Here is a 20,447-nt window from a genome sequence, read left to right on the forward strand (position 1 = left end):
GGAACCCTGCACCCCAGTTGAAGACATGGAAGAGGCTCCTGGCTTCGGATCGGCTCAGCTCTAGCCATTGTAGCCACTTGGGGGGGGGGTAATCAGCAGATGCAAGATCTTTTTGGCTTTCCTCCTCTCTATAAATCCGACTTTCCAATAAAAAATAAATCTTAAAATAGTTCAAAAAGTAAACTCATATATAAAAAGAGCAGACTTGGGCCAGAGTTGTGGTATAAGAGGTGAAATCCCTGCCTGTGACACTGCCATCCTATATGGATTCTGGTTGGAGTGCAGCTGCTCCACTTCCAATCCAGCTTCCTTGTAACATGCCTAAAAGAGCAGCCAAAAGTGGTCCAAGTCCATGGGTCACTGCCATCCACACGGACACCCAAAAGAATCTCCTGGCTGTGCATCCACCCAGCTCTTCCATTATGGTCACATGGGAAGTGAACTAGTGGACAGAATCAATCAATCCATCAAAATCAATCAGTCTCTCTCTCTGTCTTCTAATTCTGCCTTTTAAATAATAAATATTTTTAAGGGAGCAAATAATCACTAACAAGGAGATGCAAACTATCACAGCAATAAATCTCACTTAACATTCATTAAACTGACCAACTTTTTACAAAAACATGATAACAACCATGTTTGACACAGGTGTGCAGAACAGCATTCTCACATCTCTATGACAGAAATGAGATTTTTTATGGAGTCTCTGGACAGTATTTTGGCAACATCTATTATATAAATCTGCCTCTGTAAACTAAGAGTTGATGGGGATCCGAGACATTTTCTCCTAGCAAGATCTGGTGTGAGTTCTCGCATGTGAGATTAAGAGAATCAGGGAGACAATGCCATCAAAGCTGTTCTGGAGGAAAAGTGAAAGATGCCAGATAGCAACCACTGAAACTTCCAGAAATAATGAACAAATGGACAGCATCATATGCATGGAGTTTTAGCCAGCCAAATGCCAACAACCAGAAACAAATTGAACACCAATCAATAGATGACTGAGTTATTCCTCAATATGGAAAACAACAAAGCAGTTACCAAACAAGGAATGAATTTGTATTACATGAAATGATTTAAAAAGACCTCTGTGAGTGATATAAACAAGAGGACAGAAAGAACTTATAATATAAGCCCACTTTGATAAAATAATGATAGAGGGTCAGTGTTTGGGTACAGTGGGGTTCAGCCACTGTCTGTGATATCAGCATCCCATTTGAGAACCTGTACTGAGAGTTTGTGTTCTGGCTGCTCCGCTCCTGATCCAACTTCCTACTATTGACTGTGCTCAAGAAAGCAGCAGAGGATGGTCGGAGGCCTAAGTTCCCTTGCTACCCATGTGGGAGACCATTTGAGTTACAGGCTGCAGGAGTCAGCTTGACCCATCCTTAGCCACTGCAGACACTTGGATAGTGAATCAGCAAACAAAAGCTCTCTTTGCTGTTGGCTTTTCCCCTCCTTCCCTCTTTCCTTTTCTAATGATAAAATTTTAAAATAAAATAATGATAGACTTCTGTCTCTCTCTGTTTGCTATGTTGGTAGAGGATTAGATTAATACATAAAACCATGAAAATGGCACTATAGTTTACAGCAGATTACAAACAGACAGGTAGGAATGGCAAAGTGATGAATTTATGTGGAGGAGAAAGGCTTTTTTAAAAAAGTAGTTAAAAGCCTCATTTATATAAAGGTATGTGTGTGTATATAAATAGGGGGTACATCAAATAGCTGATGTTTATCTCTGAGTAGTGGGATGTTAGACTATCTCTGAAAACATTTTTATGTATTCAGATTCTTCAAAATAAATGTTTCTAATTCAGAGAATAAATTTTTGCTTCATTGTAAAAATCTAAAAACTAGGTACACTACCAACAGTTATTTAGACTTAACTGATGCCTCCTTCCTCTCTCTCCTTTATCCTCGACCCAGCACAAACCCCCATTACTATCTATCAGTGTTTAACTGTAGACAATCTGCTCAGATTAAAAGCTATCCATACAGTCAAAAACAAAGGGAAGAAGGTTGAGGTTTGGGTGAGCACAATTCATAAGTCACCTGGTCCACTAGGAAATTACTCTGAGGTTTCTTCCCCAGTACTGAAGTTATCTTGTCCATCACTTTTAGTAACCGTCAGCTCAACACCCTGAGTAATACAGCTATGTATAGAGACTCAGGGTGCTAAGTTGTCAAGACTGATTGTATTTTATTCCCTGGTAATCACAGGATATACGTACAGTGGGAATTAGACTGGGATTTCCTTCCCTTACCTCTCTTACCTTCTTTCTTCTTAGGCTATTACAGCAAAAATTTACACAGATACTCAACAGAAGAAATGACATTCAAAGGGTCATTTGTGTCTCTGTGTTTCTCTAAGTGATGCGTGAATTTCTCTTATTTATTCTCTAATGTCAGGACCTAGACTGTGAGCTTCAATAGATTTTGAAGGTGCTGCAGTCCATCTCTCACTAAGAAGAGTTCATCAGGAATTACACGTGAAAAACAATGCCACATTTTTACACATACCAATTTAATTCCCACTCTTTAGAATCAAATAGTGAGCAATGGAGCTTGTCAGCTTAGTTCCATGAAATGCACAGGATTGATCCACGGGCAAGTATCTTGGAACACTCCATGATCTGAACACAAATGAAAGTTAAGTTGAGAACACACAGCGTGGGTTTACTAAAATTATCACGAGATGATTTTATTCTATGCAGTAGAAAGTTGTTCTTTCTTCCAAAGGAGCAGCCACAGCAGTGATTATCAAGCATTTCGATCCAATAGCCAGTCTGATAAAGAACTGTAAATCCATTATAATTATTCAGTTTCAAAACAAGAGCTAATACACATAGACATTAACTAAAAAGCGATAGAAGTATAAAATGTGATGAACCCATGTGAGACTTGAAGATTACCTTTATACATCCTGATGAAAACCAAAAATCGAGTACATTTTTAATAACAAGAGCTTTGAAAAATAATTACCAATGAAGTGAACACAACACTGAGAAAATTCACAGAAGAAAGACATTTATATTACTGAAACTATTTTACAAGTAATAGGAAATAGTAAAAATGCCCAATTTTAATGATTTGTATCAGAAAGACTGAAAAACAAATAATATTCTATTCTATAAGCCTTATTCATTCACTGACGATGGTATAGTTTCCTGGATGCAGCTTATTAACAATCTAAACACAAATTTTCAGCAATAAATCCACTTGCAAAAAACCAAAACCATCTAAGACTGACAAATTCAAGTACAGACAGCCTCAAAAGAAACAGACATAAAACATCTGATGTCTCACAGTCAGAAAAACAATCAGATTGACATTTACTGGACAAGGCAGAATTCTATACAGTAAAAGAAATTTCATTTTCAAAGAACAATAAAGAAGGAAAAATTTCTAGGATAAAATGCAAAATGTATTTGCTAGAAAGGCAGTGACAGATAGATCTTCCATCCATCAATTCACTCCCTAAAAGGCTGCAACTGCCAGAAAGGGATCTGGCTGAAGGTAGGGGTCAAGAACTCCATCTCGGTCTCCCACCTGGGTGACAGCGACCCAATTACTTGAGTCATCAACTGCTGCCTTCCAGCATGTGCACACGCCAGAAGCCAGAATGAAGCTTGAAATTGAGACTGGATATGGAATATAGGTTTCTCAAGCAGATCCCTACTGAGGTGAAATGTGAAACTTAACAGTTTTATAAACAGCTTGCTCCCACTTTTACAAAGATTTTCTATCTACACACCATGCCTGAATTAACAGCAAAATACTAATAGTTTTATAACAAGTGACATGTTCTTTACAATGCAAAGAGATATTTCGACTTTCTCTAATGATGATATCTGGAAAAAAGTAAATATTATTATTACCCTTAAAGACAAACCACAAAACCTCTGGTGAAAGAACAGAGCAGGATGGGGTGGGGAGAGAAAGGAAGAAAGAAAAACCTTTAACAACCATGTAATTATCCCACTGCTGTGTCTATCCAAGCAGAGGAAGCCTGAAATGCATGCAAGCCAAAAAGAATGAGAGGGGCACCTTCAAAACAATTCCTTGCAAACACACAACTTCTCAGCGTCTACTTATCAAGCACTTTCATCTCTAGTAATGTGCTGTTTTAACAGATCAACCCTAATGGTTTAGTTTATAACCCCCCAAATGCAAAGAGGAAGATGAGGTCAGAAGCTCATGCCCCCCTCAGCTAGCTGGAAATCAAAACTAGTTATAGGTAAGAGTAAGCTTTTTGAGTAAGGGGCGGGGGGAGTGAAGAAAAATCATCCAAGCAACAATGTGAAGGCTTTCCCTCCAGCTTCTCCTGCCCAAGGAAGCACTGGGTATTGTGTCCAGAGCTGCCTTTTCTCACTCCCATGCAGGAATAAGTCCTGATCCATGAGATAGAAGGAAAGCACTTTTTTGCTTCTTCTTGTTTGGGATGTAGTTACCTTAACTAGAACTCCAGTCGATATCTAGGACCACCAAGTGGCCTTAAGAGTGAAAAACACTTGTACAATAAGACAGAACAGAAAGACACAAACAGCCTGGCTCCCTGGTGCCAGGAACCACCCTCTCGTTTCTGGAGCATAGACCTCCAGGTTTACTGACACGAAAGGAAAGAAATCTCCACAATGTATTAGTTATACTAACAATGGGCATCCCTGCTAAGCACAGCTGAAATTAACCTTAATAAATTCCCATGACCACAGTAAGTTTGTGAAAAGTTCTTCTGGTCTTCATCCACCCCCCTGCAGCTCCCTTCTATTTAGCTGGACATAAGGCAGGACTAAAATAAGCAGAAAAAAAAAAAAACAACAGTAGAGTATCTTAATAAAGCTTTCTGTTACTTAGTATTTATTTTTAAGTAGCAATTTGAAACTTCTAGACTACAAAGCCTTGCTCAGTTTCTCTTTAGACATAATACATTCAATTGTTTCTTAACATATTTTAACAGATGCTTGAACGATTCTGTGGATTGGCAGGACACAGTAAGAACGAATTCTGCATTATTTTACGTATTACAACCTGAAGATGCTCAGAAGCAGGAGTAACAGTGGAATAATATGAGATCTCTTGACACTGGCCACCCTCTATTTGCCCAGTGCTGCTACGGGAAGAGAGAGTAGCAGACCAAAGTTAATACAACACAATCTCAGGTGGATGTCCCAGAGTACTGTTTTTTTTTTTTTTTCAACTGAGCATGCTCAGGTCTTTTGTAAACCTTTGTTTTAGAAGAGGACAGTCATAAGCAGAGCTTTCTAATTACCTTCAAGGTAATAGATTTAAACACGGAGGCACAAGCATGAACCCTTTTCTGCTCTAGATAGTTGAAAATAATTCCCTGATAGAAATGAAAGGTTTTACCCTCCTTCCTAACATTCTTAAAGTGTGGTAAGAGGAAAATTATCACCTTTAAAAAAGGATAAGGTCAAGAAAATTTTTTCTCAGTAGGAAAAACACAACAGAAGTTACTATAAATCTGTATAGAGATACATCTGCGCACACTGTTCACAGATAATAACAACCCTCTATGCTGTAAACATGCCTCAGAGTAGTGCACTGTGCATACTAAATATTAACCGGAATAACATCTTCATAACCATAAAAATTCGCATTGCATTCTAAGTTCCATAGATTGGTATTTATTAAACAACCATTAAACCATCAAAGCCCAAGTGGTATTTAAATACTTCAAACTAGGTTAACAATTAGCAGAATCAATTAAAAACACTTGCCCTATAATTTAAGTAATTTTGCCACAGAACTAAAAGGGCCTTGGGAGCATCTTTTACCACTATGTAGTACTCAGAGAATAAAAGGAAACTCATTGTCTGGGATTAAGGCAGTATGGTTTCAAGTCAATCTTGGGGCTATTCTAGGAAGATGACAACTGTACCAAATTAGCAGTTCTAGTTTGTTACACTACTTGAACCAAGTGCTTTGCTTTGCTTACAAGTAACACTGCTGGTGCCCAGAGATGAGTCAATGCAAAAGCTATCTGTTCAGGCCTCCGATTGTAGTAAAGGCTTTTCTAGTTTCAAAGATTTATGGTATTCTAGTTCATACACTCAGGAGTCATGTGAACAGCTTGATGACATCAAACACGAAACATTCACTCATTGAAAACTAACATGTAAAGAAAGCATTTTAGTCCGCCTCAGACAAAAGAACAAAAAAAGTGAGAAAGAAATCTACAAAGACGTTGTATTTTTTAGAACGAATTTAAATTACTGATAACAAATGGCCCTAACAAACATTATTTTATGAAGCAGGTGGCCATCAAGTCTCTCTTTTCCCTGATGCTAATATGCTTCAACCCATGTATTTAAGAATAGAATGCCTAGGGCCTAGCACAATGGCTCAAGTGGCTAATCCTCACCTTTACAGGTGCTGGAATTCCAATTGGGTGCTGGTTTATGTCCCAACTGCTCCGCTTCCCATCCAACTCCTTGCAATGTGACTGGGAAAACAGTAGAGGATGGCCTGAAGCCTTAGCACTGTATAGCCATGAAGGAGACTGAGAGGAGGCTCCTGGCTTTGGATCTGCTCAGCTCTGGCCATTGCAGCCATTTGGGGTGTAAACCAATGGATGGGGGATCTTTGTCTTCCCTTCTCTCCATAGATCTATCTTTCCAATAAAAATAAAATAAAATAAAAGAGAGAATGCCTACCTTGAAAGAAACAAACGTGAAATTGGATTTCAGAGTCTCAAAGTCAGTATTTCTAATGCTATAGATGTTTCAAAATTTTATAATTTTTAAGACTGAAAAATGCTCATTGATTTATCAAAAACTTGGTGAGTGCCACCTAATGCCATGCCTGTCACAGGAGCTGTAAAATGGTAGGAATGATTTTAGATGTGTTCAACCTAAAACTTAAGTCAACAGACTTGTGAATTTGGGAACAGAAACAGTGCAGGAGAGTGGAAATGTCTTGTCAAGAACCCCATGAAAGTTAAGATACTTCAGCACATATTTCATATTTTGTCCAGCATGACAAAATAATACATAAACCAGCAATAAGCATTATCCTTCTCATGAATAATAGTCTTCCTAGAGCGGCAGCACAGTAAGGGAAAAAACAGATACCTCAGGAATTTCAAACAAAAATAAATGACTTTTAAAGCTGGTCCTCAAGAACTCACTATTTCAATCAGGCAGCCAATGAATGAAGGAGACTAAAACACTCCCTCTTTAAACTGTGATGCAGATAATCACAGCAGTCAAAGTCGTTTTCATTTCACAGGTGAGCTGAGTGCCTGAAGCTTTTCACTGGCAGTGTGGACACTCACCTCACTGAAGATCTTCAAAACAGACATCTTACTTGAAAAACAAGGACATCAAAAAAGCAGTGATTAAGTCTTGTCTTTGGGTCTAAATGCAACATAATGCATCTCATGTATGTTACTGCATTGAAGTCTCAGAGTAGGAGCCCCAAGAGGCCACAGATTTTTGCCTGATTTGTTCAGCATGACAGTGCCAACATCTACAAACAGGTGTAGTCTAATAAATGTTAGTAGAAAAAAGGAAATTGCTATTTCTGAGGAACAGAAGCAAAAACAGTGTCCAGCACGAGAAAACTACAAAAAATCAAAGGGGTGAAGAGAAATGACCAGGATCACACAGTTTTGAAATGCGGTACCAGAGCAGACTCTCCGAGCTCCTGGCACCCTTTAAATCATCTTTTTCCTATTTTGAGCACAGAAACCTAACGATACCTAACATCAGGAGAAATGAAGCCACAAGACAAGCATAGCACATTCTGGATGAAGATTTTCACTCTGTTACTTTAGGAAAAACATTCTACATCAATATATTGATGTATCCAATCATCAATTATGGGTAGAATTTTGAGAACTTTCATCAATTTCAGAGATAAGACATGGATCTACAAAGACTCCTGACATTTGTAAGCAGCCATGCAGAGCCTCCCTGGAGCCCAAGTGTCCACCATGCTGTTCCTCTGCCTGCAAGGACGTGAATAAGAGAAGTGCAGCAGTACCTGCACACACAGCGAGAGCCACAGTACCTTCCCTCCCTATACAACCAAGACTTAGGATCAGGTCTGACTCCTCCACCCACCCAGGAGGGAGAGCTCCTCCTGTTGCTCTGCTTGCTTGCGCTGTCCTCAATACCTGCCTATCTTTGTCTTCAATCTGTTCCTATCAGGCCAGGCAGACTTGCTCTTCTGTTCTCTTTGTACATACAGAGCCATTAAGTCATCTCTTCCTGTGCTGGTATACATGCTGGAAGCAAACCCAACAGCATCAGAGCTGTAAGACAGTTTCCAGATTGAAACCTTCTAAACATGCTCTTGGAAGCTGTTCCTTCACAATGATCCTTTCCCTGCTTCACAAAGTAAGACACTAGTGTTGCCCTTCACAGATCTTCTAACAAATGCCGCCCTGGGATACAAGCATGGAAAGTGTAAAAATGTTGATACATGTTGAGGTCTGACAGCATCCAGTACTTGGGTAGCAATTCCATCAATAAATCAAGTTATTTCTAATTTTTTTAAATATAAAAAGGATTATGGTTGAAAAAGCATAAAATATTGGATTTCAATTTATATACTTCTTTGTTACAGAAAAGGGAACAGGGTGATCAATAAAACACTTGCAGTCATTAAATTGTATTACACTGGAATGACATTCTATACACAAGAAGGGAAATGGAAACAGGAATTTAAGGAGAAAAAGAAAAGGTTTAGGGACAGATGCTGAGTCCAGGTGGTTAGGCTGTTGCCTGCTACACTGGCTTCCCACTACAATGAGTCCCAGCTGATCCACCTCCAATTCAGCTTTCTGCAGACTCACCTAGGAAGAGCAGACACTGGTTCAACTATTGGAATCCCTGTCGTTCATACAGAAGACCAGAATGGCGCTTCTGGCTCCTAGTTTTGGCTTGGCCCAGCCCCACCTATTGTGGCTATTGGGGGAATGAACCAGCGGATGGGAGACCTCTTTCTCTCCCTTTGTCATTTTGTCTTTCAGATAAATACAATTATAAATCCTTAATTAAAAAGAAAAAGCATAAAATGTTCAACTGTTGAGTCTACACATACATTTGAACATAACATTAGGAGCCAAATATAAGGTCTATTCATTTTTAAAAATGATGTGACAATGTAATTTTAAAATATGTGTACAATGTGCTAAGAAGCTATACCCTTTAAATTCAGAATATAAAGCTTTAATAAGCAAGTTAAAAAATATGCATAAGGTGCAGAATTTCATGTTCTGGGACTTCAGGAGCAAAAAAATTTGAAGAACCTTGCTATAGAGTAAACCTTTCCAAGATGGAATAATGAGAAAAGTGAACAACTTCCCACCAACCCAGCAAGTGAGGACGACTAGAAGTGGAACGGGATTTGCACGTTCTCTGTACTTTTCTTGGTCCTTAAACACATTCTTCGAATCTGGTTCTACAGCCAACCATTTACAAGACTGATGATTTTAAGCATCTGACTTTAAGTGCACTGCTGACGGCATTAGACCTCACTTGCTGAGACGGATCTGATCAAATCTCCCGAGGAGACTGCTACAGTTATCTTCCCTGGGAGCTCTCTAGAAAGACCTATGGGACAATACTTCACCCATAAAGGTTCAACAATTTTGCATTTATCTTAGCACATAAAGACATGTCACTACTGGGGCTGTCACATTAAACGCATCTGTCCAGTTGTCACTTGGGAGTGACACCAACTCTGCAACAAAGCAGAGATGGCTTTATATCATGTGCAGTGTTTTACATATGGCAAATGTACCAAGATGTTACCTCAACAGACAGACCCAAAGTCCCCCCAAACTCTCTGTCTTCCTTCCTCCTTTGATTCTGCAACCTCTCTCCTGCCCTCTGCTTCTTCCCAGACCCTCCTTGGGGAAACAGAAAGTAATCTAAACATGATGGACGACGCCAGTGCTTAATTCAGTGTCTATGCTGTTTTAAAAATATTGACTTTCCCGGCTTCAAGCTCCTGAGTGAGACAGTGAGGCTATTTAGAGCAGGCAGCCCTACCCACACCTCCTCTCCTTTAGCAAGGGAGGTAGGGCAGCCTGAGATAAGAGGTGAGCCTTTTGAGACAGAGAGTCAGCTAGACACCCCACTGCTCCATTGACTGGATATGAGTCTTTCATTTGATTTCTTAAGGGTCCCCAAGTCCCTGCAATAGAGTTGTACTTTTCAAAGGTCAGAAAGTGCAATTAGAAGATAAAGTTAGGCTAATGAAAATAATTTTGAAATTCATGCATACTTTTTTTCTTAATAACAAGGTTCCACCAACATGTGGAGATCCCTGTATCTACAGATTTCAACTGTTTTTTTTTTGCAAAATATGAATACATATCTTTTATTTCCATTTTCATAAACATATTAAGTTACTCACATATGTATTTATATGCACATATATTTATAGCATCTAGAAATATACCAACAAATAGTCAGCATTCAATAATCAATAGTTACAAAATTCAATTTTTAATGTTCTTTCATGACTGCTTAAAATTAGCCAATATTTTTCTTTTGGCACAATGTCAACTAGTGGCATGTTTTTCATTTTATTTCTACTCTCTTTTTAAAACAAGTGATTTGGAAAATGACTACCTTTCATGTCTAAGTATAGGGTGGGCGTGTGTGTGTGGAAAATGTACCTGCAGTACTAAAACTGGCAAGAAAGACACACACAGCACGAGGACTGAAAGAAACTTGGGACTTCGCAGACAGCATTTATAGACATGGCAACACGTCCCTCACCTTTCTGAAACATTTCTGTGGAATGGGTTTAAAATGAGTACAGAAACTATGATAGAGTCTTAAAGTCTACTCAAATTACATTGCTGAAAACATACTTTCCCCACCAAATTAGCCAAGTTTAAGCAAAAAAGAAAAAAGAGTCCATACTCTAAGGGTGTGCGCAAGTAGTACCTCCACAGGGCTCACGTTAGAGTAAAGGGGTCTAACTTGGAGTCTGAAGCAATTAGCGTGTATCAAAGGATTACAGGAGATTCAGAGCAGGCCTTTATGACAACGGTGAAGACATTGCTGGAAATACCTCCACCAGTGCCACGGTGTCCAGGGAGAAGTAACAGCTCCATACTGGCTTAGTCCAGCCTGCTGCTAATGAACAGCTTGGGAAGCAGGGCATGGCTCAGGTTGTTGAGTTCCTCTCCCCCACATAGGAGACACACACTCACTTCCTGGCTGCTGGGCTCTGGCCCAGCCCCAATGCCAGCTGCTACAAGCATTTGGGAAATGAACCAGTAGATGAAAGATATCTCTCTCCTCATCTCTGATACTGCCTATCAGATTAAATAAAAATATTTTTCAATAAGGTAGGACGATGCTGTAACCAACAGTGTAGAAGGCCAGTGTAGAATGAAACCAACTAATGGCCACAAAAGGAGACTAGATTATAATGATACAGCATTCCTGTGGAATACTATGTAGCTATTAAAAACAATTTTAGCAAAATATTTTAAATGAGATGGGATTGGGCCTGCCTCAGTAGCCTAGTGGTTAAAATCCTTGCCTTGCATGCACAAGGATCCCATATGGAAGTCAATTTGTGTCCCAGGGGCCCCACTTTCCATTCAGCTCCCTGCTTGTGGCCTGGGAAAGCAGTCAAGGATGGCTCAAATCCTTGGGGCCCTGCACACATGTCTGGCCATTGCAATCACTTGGGGAGTGAATCAGGAGATGGAAGACCTTCTTCTCTGTCTCTCCTCCTCTTTGTATATCTGACTTTCCAATAAAAAATAAATAAACCTTCTAAAAAAAAATGAGATGGGATTGTTAAATAAAAGCAACAAGGTGTAAAGCGGTACTTAGTTCCATACTAGTGGGTCGCTCTATGTGCCAACATCACAGGCTGTGTCCCTGCTACCGTGTGAGCTGCTGGGAGTTACAAGCAGTAAAAAGAGAAATGTACAATAAAGAATTGGAATGACACAGAGTGCTGAAAATCCATTCCACAGCTTGAAAGGACACAGTGTTAGCGACTTGCAACCCAAGTCGCTAACACAGTGTTAGCGACTTGAAGAGAAGTGTGGGATGAGCGCACTGCTGATTCAGATCCTTTTTATGAATGGCAGGGAGAGGAAAGTGGGTAATAAAACTTGCGCCTGAAACTGATGCTCAGCCTCTTCAAATTTTCAGGTTAATGAAGCTTTTGAGTGACTTTCACAACCACACCACCACAACACCCTCTGCCCAAAGTTTTGGCAGAGAGCACAGAGATGGTAGAAGCCTGCAAAAGGTGAGGACTGCCAATACACACAGCTGCACACAGCAGGGCCAGAAGTGAGACCGGGAACACACACACACACACACACACACACACACACACACACACACACGAACACCCTGAAAGGCAGGTCTTCAGACGCACAATGACAGCACAGAACACCATCCCACCCCTCTCTCCAGACACCACCTGTCCGCCCCTGGATTCAGCAGCTCCACTCCTCTGTACTTGAGTACTAGTTAACAATTCCTAACTTACTCCCAATGCCCAGCACTGCCACCAACCCATCCCACCACGACAGCAAGCATGCTGGGTTGTTTCCCAGCCTCACAAACTTCTCTGCATTTATGCCTCACCCCTACAGGTCAAACAGTAACAAATGCCTTTGGTCATTTTACACAGCTCATGTTACATTCTCCTTTATCCCAGAAAACAAGGAGTAATCCAAGTGCCCGTGACTTCAAATGACATCCTTCTGCTCCGAGCTGTGCTGTCTACCTGGTGGCCTACTTCGGGGATGTCCACAGCTCGTTCTGCCTGCCTGAATCCAGGTGCTTCCTGCAAATTACTGACTCAGATCCCTTCCTCCCCACTCCCACCCATACCCCTGCAGCATCTTTCTGCAGGTCTTTCCTGCAGAATCTGAAATCGCATGAAACTAAAACTCATTTGAAATTATTGTGAAAAGAAGCAAAGGTGATGGCATCTAAACGGCCACCTTGCATATCACAACGTTGACACTGAAAGGTCTGTACTAGATGCCACAACACACAACCAACAGTTGACACCACATCACACAACCAACAGTTGTGAGCTCTTGGGCTAGGTTTTGGTGGTCTGTCCATTTCAGGAAACACACGTGTTTCTGACCTCAGAGTGCCAAATCAATACATGTTTTAGTGGCTTAATTTTTTTTTTCTCCCAGGCTGGAAATAACGCTAAGCTAATAATTAACCTTAAACATACCATCACTCCTGCTAAAAACATTGTCTTCACTCAGCCCTAAATTACTTTCAGTTGGGTTAAACAAAACAGACAAGCTGTAATAAAAGGTCTCTGAGAAATGTGATCCCTTTCATTGGTCACCCAGGAGATTTTTCTTCTTAAATCTGCAGCTTCCAAGCGGGGGGAGGAGAGGGAGATGGGGGGAGGGAGGAAGGGTAGGGCAGGGAGCACCCAAAACAAGATGCCACCCAGATCATAATTATTATAGTAAGAAAGTTGCTTAAGATAACTCTTCAGGGTTTCGCAGGTTGAGTAATTCTTGCAGGCGGGGAGCAGGGACACAGCTCGCTTCTAAGATTAGTATCTGCAGAGGTTTCCCCGATGTTGATTTTTTTTTTTTTTTTTTTTTTGGCGTCCTTTTTAATTACACTGCAAGGTCTCTGATTTCCACCTCTCTGGCTGCTGCCGGTAGGGAGTGAAGAGCGACGCGCCAGAGCTGCGGCAGCCGCTCGGGCCAACTCTGGCGCTGGCGGGGTGTGGGGGCTGGCAGCCCACTCCCCACCGACTGCCACCCGCCGAGCCCAGGCGCGCACACCCGCGCCGAGCCCGCCTGCCCCGCGTCCCAGCCAGGACTCACCGCTGTCCAGGCGCGCGATCTGGGGCAGCCGGTATGTGCTGACCAGCAGGTCGAGAGGCACGGCCACCGAGCTCCACTTCACATCCTTGAGGCTGCAGCCCAGCGAGGGCGCCGGGTCCATCGCGCCCCCCGCCGGCACCACCCGCGCCTCGGCGGTCGCCGCTGCTCGCGCTCGCGTTCCGGGGCGCGCGGGAGGCGCCGGGCAGCTCCGGCGGCGGGCAGCCGTGCCGGGGGCGGTGGGGGCGCGGCGACTGAGGCGGCCCGCGGAGAAGGGGCCGGCTCCCGGCTCAGCTTGGGCTGCGGCTGCTGCTGCTGCTGCTGCGGGGCATGGCTGGGGCGCCCCCCGCGTGCCCTCAAGCCCGGAGTGGACTCGGAGCAGCCCTGCGGCTGCAGGCGACGGCGGTAGCCCGGGTAGCAGCGGCGGCGACGGCTCCCGCTCCGCCTCCAACTCTGGCCCCGGGTCTGCAGCTGCGGCGGCCGCCCGCTCGCCTCCTCCTCCTCCTCTCACCCCTCCTTCCCTCCGCCTCGAGCGTGTGAGGAGGAGCCGCGGGTCTGAGAAACGCCATAGCAGCGCTCCCAGCACTGACTAATCAACAAGGTGCGAGCAACGCCTGCGCAGCTCGGGGAGACACCGCCCCCGCCCCCGCCTCCCCGGCGCCGCCCGCTCCGCCCCTGCGCGCCCTCCTCCTCCCGGCAGCCCGACGGGCTCGGCTCGGCGGCGGCGGCTCCCCCGGCCTTGGCCGGCGGCACCGGAGGCTCCACTCTCTCCGTAAGCTTTAGCTCTCGCTCCCCCGTCCGACCGCTCGGGCGCCCTGCAGCCGCGCGTTCCACTCTTTCCCTGTCCCGGGCCCTTCCCGCCGCCCAGGGTTGACCGGAGAACTCGGGGATATTTTCTCGGGAGCGCCGGCGTCCCGCGCCCCTCTCCCTCCTTACCCCTGCGATGAGTGGCTGATGCGACCCCACCTACTACCCCAGACCAACTGGGGCTTTCCCTCTTGGTGCCGGATTCCCGGGACTTTCTGCAGGTGGTCCGGAGAGTCCGGGGAGGGGGTGCCCATGAGCCTGGGAAATGTGTGCATGGAAACTTTGGAACCCTACATAGCTGAAAGTTACTTGCACCAAGCATAAAGAAGAGGTACCCAGTAGCAGCAAGGCGTAAGGTAGGCAAGGCTTACGCGAAGGAAGGCAACATTCCTTTCGCTAGCCCCCGAGTTGTAAGCAGGAACTGCCGGAGTGGCTGAAGGTGAGGCCTTCCACAGCCACGGCTAGCCCAACGGTGAGGCAGAATAGGATACTACCGGGAGGACCGTCAGCTGTCTTCACATGCGTTTTCGGCTAAGCTCGCTTGCAAGTGTGGCAAGTTGGAACCGTTGCTTCTGTCCACACTAAAGACACGTAGGCAATTTTACAAGATTGCACCAGCCACAGAAGGCCAACCCACCACTCCAGCCCCCAGGTTTCTTTCCATAATAAATCTGTTTTCCGCAATATTTTACATGGCCTACTCCCTGTGGCCAGAGCTCAGTCAGACTCTAAAGGTGTCTGGGGGATAATTGTTTCTCCAACCATGCCTAACTTTCATGTGCTAATCTATATTAAAACACACACACATACGGTGTTAACTGGGCTGAGCTGAAAAGCTTGTGTGCCAGCTCTGTCTGCCACATACAGTTGGTGTTCAGAGTTTGATCAGGCAAAACAAGCACCTGGTTGCTGCGCTAACCCACAGGCCCCCAGGTCATCCCATGCCAACAGGTAGCCTACCTTAAAAGGTGTTGTGCCAGGCACCAGTGCGGTGGCTGGTTAATCCTCCACCTACAAGCGCTGGCATCCCTTGTAGGCACCGATTTTTGTCGCGATTTCTACCCTGGCTGCTCCACTTCCTATTCTGTTCCCTGCTTGTGGGCTGAGAAAGCCTTGATACCCTGCACCTGTGTGGGAGACCTGGAAGAAGTTCCTGGCTTCTGGCTTAGGATCAGCTCAACTCCAGCTGTTGTGGCTATTTGGGGAGAGAACAGCAGATGGAAGATCTTCCTGGCTATCTCTCTCTCCGAAAAAAAAAAATCTGTCTTTCAAATCAAAATAAATATAACTTTTAAAAAGAAGAAGGAAAAAAGGTCTGTGTCAATGAAAAAAAAAAACCATTCCATTTCCACTTGCAGAAAATAAAAAGTTCTTTTACACTCAGCCTGTTGGTTATCTCACTTAAAAGCATGCATGATCATTTTCACAAAAATTCTGAAGTTTGACCTTTGTAGTGTTCACATTAATTTTTGAAGAAGTCTTGAAAAGAGGGGGTTGGAATTATTTTAGTACTATATATTTTTAGCTGGGAGTCACAGGCCCATAAAGTTTTGAGATTTGCTTGCTTGAAGAAGAATGTTTCGAAATTACCAAGGGCTAAGTGCCAGCTATTTCCCCCCCTAAATGATCCTTTCTGGAAATGAAACTCAGATTTCCAACATGACGTCTAAGGAAACATCTAAGCTTGGATAGGGTCAGGGGTCCTTCCAACCAGCAAGTTGATCCTAAATCTGGATGTGGTAGGTTGATTGAAAAAAATAACTTGCTGCTGTATTATATCCTCTTTAAAAGCTTCAGGGAACATGAAAAGTAATTCCCTGTCACAGAAGATTTGGTGACTTATGACCTAAGGACAAGATAAAAAGAAAGAAGATTAATGTAATCAACTCTGTTTAAATCAATAAAGGACTTACATTAGGTTTGCTCTTATTGCTGAGCTTGCAAAACAGGTCTGGTTTCCATGTTGAGCATGAAAGGGAAGAAATGAACAGCAACCTCGTGGTTTCACAGCCTAAAGGAGGTTTTAGGGAAAGATCTTAAAGACAGAGTTTGGGTTAAGCTGTGAAAACCATCAGCTGAGAAGGGCTGTCTTTCAGTCTGGCTGAGCTCACTTCCAGATATGTGTTTATTCAGATTGCTGGATCCTGGCAAGCCATATATGTAGACCATCACAGTTGGGCACGGGGGCAAAACTTACAGAATTTTAAAGTTTATGAAAAAGGAATGTTCAGGGAAAGTGTTCTGTGAGGTGAAATTTGATGCCCTGTTTCATACAGTACACCTTTAGAAATAGATTTGTGAGGGGAGTCATATTAAGGTGATTAAAAATATTGACTCCAGGGGCTAGCATTGTGTAGCCTGTATTGCCAGCACCCCATATGGGTGCCATGCTGCTTTACTTCCAATCCTGCGCCTTGGTAATGTGCCTGGGAGAGCAGCAGAGGATGGTCCAAATGCTTCTGCCACTGAAATCAAGATGGAACTCCAGGTTCTTGACTTCAGCTTGGCCCAGCCATGGACATTGCAGCCATCAGCAAATGAAAAATCTTTCTGTGTGTTCTCTTTTGTTGTAATTCTCTCTTCCAAATAAATAAGTAAAACTTTGAAAAGCATATAAATTCCTGATCCTGATGGCTGACGTTTGATTAGTTAGTGGCTCTGCTTCTGTTTAGTCTGAAGAAACTTGTTGCTTTCTCCTCTGAGAAATGAGGATAACAGCAGTGCTCATCTCTTAAGATTAATGGGCGAAGGTGATCAAATGCTCTACATTGAGCTCATGGACCCTTGTCTGTTATACCAGAAATGCTATGCAAGGACTTGCCATGATAAGATAAAGCACTATGTGGCTTTGAAGAGGCAAATTGTGACAGAGGAAGAAATAAATGCAGATGCAAGGAAATGATAGATTTGGGAGAAAATGGCTATTTCAGCGTAGGAGTAGAGGAACATTTCTCAAGTGGGACTCTTGGCTGTAAGACTTCACACGTCTAGAGACTGTGGGGTTAACTTACTTCACAGTGCACCATCCTGTACTCAACAGATCTAGGTAGTTCAAATGCTGATTCCAAAAGAATCTAATGCTATTAATAAACTTAGAGGTGAAGTAGGCCTGCAATATTGAAGAACTCCTATGATAGACACCAGTTTCCTAGTTGTGAATGTATTATTTATACATAACTTGTTCATGCTCTGCCGTATCAACTTTGCCAGATAAAAATAATACATGTTGCTTTTCTTTCCATCACAGTGTCCTGGGTCACATAATTCTCCATCAGTCAAACGTGTTATCAAAGTTCACAGCCCCTAATGGTTGTCTGGGCCTCCAGCTTCTTCTTCCTCCTCCTCCTCTCCTATTTTTCAGTTATTTGCCATGCTGTGGACAGAATTAATACACAGTTCGTGCCCTTGCTAAAACCATGTACAGTATGTGTATTTGCACTGGCTGTGGAATAAAGTGCAATGCTCTCTTATGGCCTGAAAGGCTCTTTCCATGTGTGCTTTAGTCCGCCTTCTCAGCCTCATCACTATATCCAATCTTAAACACCCTGTGATCCAGTGCCACTGCATTCTTACAGAGGCCTAAATATGCCAGGTTGATGCGATATCCTTTCAGGGATTCTCTCAGATTGCAATACCCTTTTCCTTTCGTCTTATCATGAAAAACTCTCACTCAGCTCCAACTTCTTGCATTTCCTAAAGTCCTGTATCTCTTCCTCAAGGGTAGTCCTTGTTCTAACTAGTGCACCTGGCCATACCATCATTTAATGTGCTAATTGGGTTATGACTTATGATCTATGTTATGTTGCTTTCCCTAATTTTAGTCACCTCTGTTTCTGCAGCTCCTGTAGCATGCCTAGTACAGGGAAAGTGCTCAGTTAATGTTTGTCAAATTGTGTAATCAATTGACTGAATAATCTTCCTACTCCATACTACTTTTGTAGGTCACTGTATTTCTATGTAACAATTAGTATTCATCAAGCCTAGCAATTTTTTTTGAGGTTTTAAAGATTTGATTGTCATAGGACAATATTTCTGATCAAGTTGATCCATGATACGTTTCATTCATCTTGTATTCTATTGAAATTGAGATATTTTACTCTTGTCACCAAACTGGAGAATATACTTATAGGCTAAGCTAACATTCGCAACCCTTAGCAAAGCTGTTAGCATTTCTGTTAATATTTGGTAGGTTATTTGTGCTGTCTCTTACTGAGCCTTTATCCATCAGAAGGGCTTGATTTATTACTTTGCATCTCTGTCTAGCACTTGACATTCAGTAGACCATCTGTGTATGTGGTAAATGGATTGTATGTCCATATGGTGAATTGATAGACAAGTGTATATTTAGCAAATGGACCAAAGTACCATAAAAAAGCATATCGCACTTTCAGAAACTTCTTAAAACATCCAAAATTTACTTTGTCATATCCCCCCCCCCTTTTTTTGCTTTATTTATTTATTTATTTGAAAGTCAAAGTTACAGAGAAAGGTGCAGGGGAGAGAAGTCTTCCATCCACTGGTTCACTGCTACAAGTGGCCACAGCAACAGGATTGGCCCAGGCTGAAGCCAAGAGATGGAAGCTTCTTCAAGATCAACCATGTCAGTGAGGGGTCCAAGCATTTGGGCCATCCTTCAATACTTACCAGGAAAATTAGCAGGGAGATGAATTGGAAATAGAACATCTGGAACACAAACCAATACCCATATGGGATGCCAGTGCTACAGGTGGAAGCTTAACTTGCTATCCCACACAAACCCACTGTTATACTTTTGACATATGGCATTTCCTCCTATGTCAAGCACCAGATAATACAAGTATGACACAGCCATTATAAGAATATTAAGGGAATATATCATACATTGTAAATTGGATTTAAAGGAAGCATGCTTGTTTTCAAAACAATACATAACAATTCCATTAAAAAATAAGTATATTGTGACCCAGAAAATGCATGTGTTATACGTGACTGAGTCAATTATTTGACTCAAGTGTTAGAAGAGAAGTGGGGAATGTTATGGAGTGCAGCCAGTGATTGTTCCTTCACCTCTCCTTGTATACTCTTCCCCCACGTTCTAATTCGGCCGGGAAGTTGGATGCAGATGAGTCCAATTAGTCTTTTTAGCTACAAGCCCAGTTCCTGTTCCTGCCCATCCCAATAAGTGCCAATTAACTCCTTAACTCACAACACTTAGGTATTTGCTCCTGCCCTCCCGTGCGTGACTCATCTATCAACTGAGAGGGGACGGTATTGCATTGTTGTGTAACCACTCCTCCCACAAGCCCCTTTAAAAGGCCGGTGAAGAGGGGGACTCACTCTCTCTTTCTGGTCAGGTGTTCCTGTTACTCTGGCACCTTGGCTCTTGGCTGATCCAGAAGAGGTAATCCCCTGAGTATGGTTCCTATATACTGCTTTGATTGAACTTGTGATTTGCTATTTTAGTATGTTCTGTTAGCATGGTCCCTGTATACTGCTTTGATTGGGCTTGCGATCTGTTAATTTAGTGTGTTCAACAAGCTTGGTTAATAAAGACTCCTTAATAAAACCTGAGACATGTCTGGTGTGATCTCGCTTGCACCCCATAACACATGCATATGAAGAGTCTGAAAAATTTCTGGGTAATATGTATTATGAAAAAGCTACACATGATTTCTCATTAAAAGTAAACTTACCTTTTATATCTTCAGTGAACTTTTTGTAATGCCCTTGTATAACTGACACAGAAGTTTTACAGAATGACATTTACATGCTACATCTTGATTTTTTTTCATGTTTTGTGTTTAATTTCTTAGGACTAGTCATGACTCACTAAATT

The 20,447-nt window shown here is 42.7% G+C and overlaps 1 protein-coding gene across 2 annotated transcripts in view; it reads right to left on the reverse strand.

The window, feature by feature from the left end:
• Nucleotides 1-13,970, reverse strand: part of GAREM1 (GRB2 associated regulator of MAPK1 subtype 1) — a 195,067-nt gene extending 181,097 nt beyond the window's left edge. Inside the window, exon 1 of one of the 2 annotated variants that reach the window (XM_040984703.1) lies at nt 13,829-13,970. In XM_040984703.1, coding sequence (XP_040840637.1) covers nt 13,829-13,949 — 121 coding nt within the window. In that variant the 5' untranslated portion in view covers nt 13,950-13,970. The remainder of the gene's footprint in view (nt 1-13,828) is intronic. The other variant, XM_040984704.1, reaches the window with a different exon arrangement.
• Nucleotides 13,971-20,447: the final 6,477 nt, after the last annotated feature.

This window comes from Ochotona curzoniae, unplaced genomic scaffold, assembly GCF_017591425.1.
Source record: "Ochotona curzoniae isolate NIBS_2020 unplaced genomic scaffold, NIBS_Ocur_1.0 contig_43, whole genome shotgun sequence".
Classification (NCBI taxonomy): Eukaryota; Metazoa; Chordata; class Mammalia; order Lagomorpha; family Ochotonidae; genus Ochotona; species Ochotona curzoniae.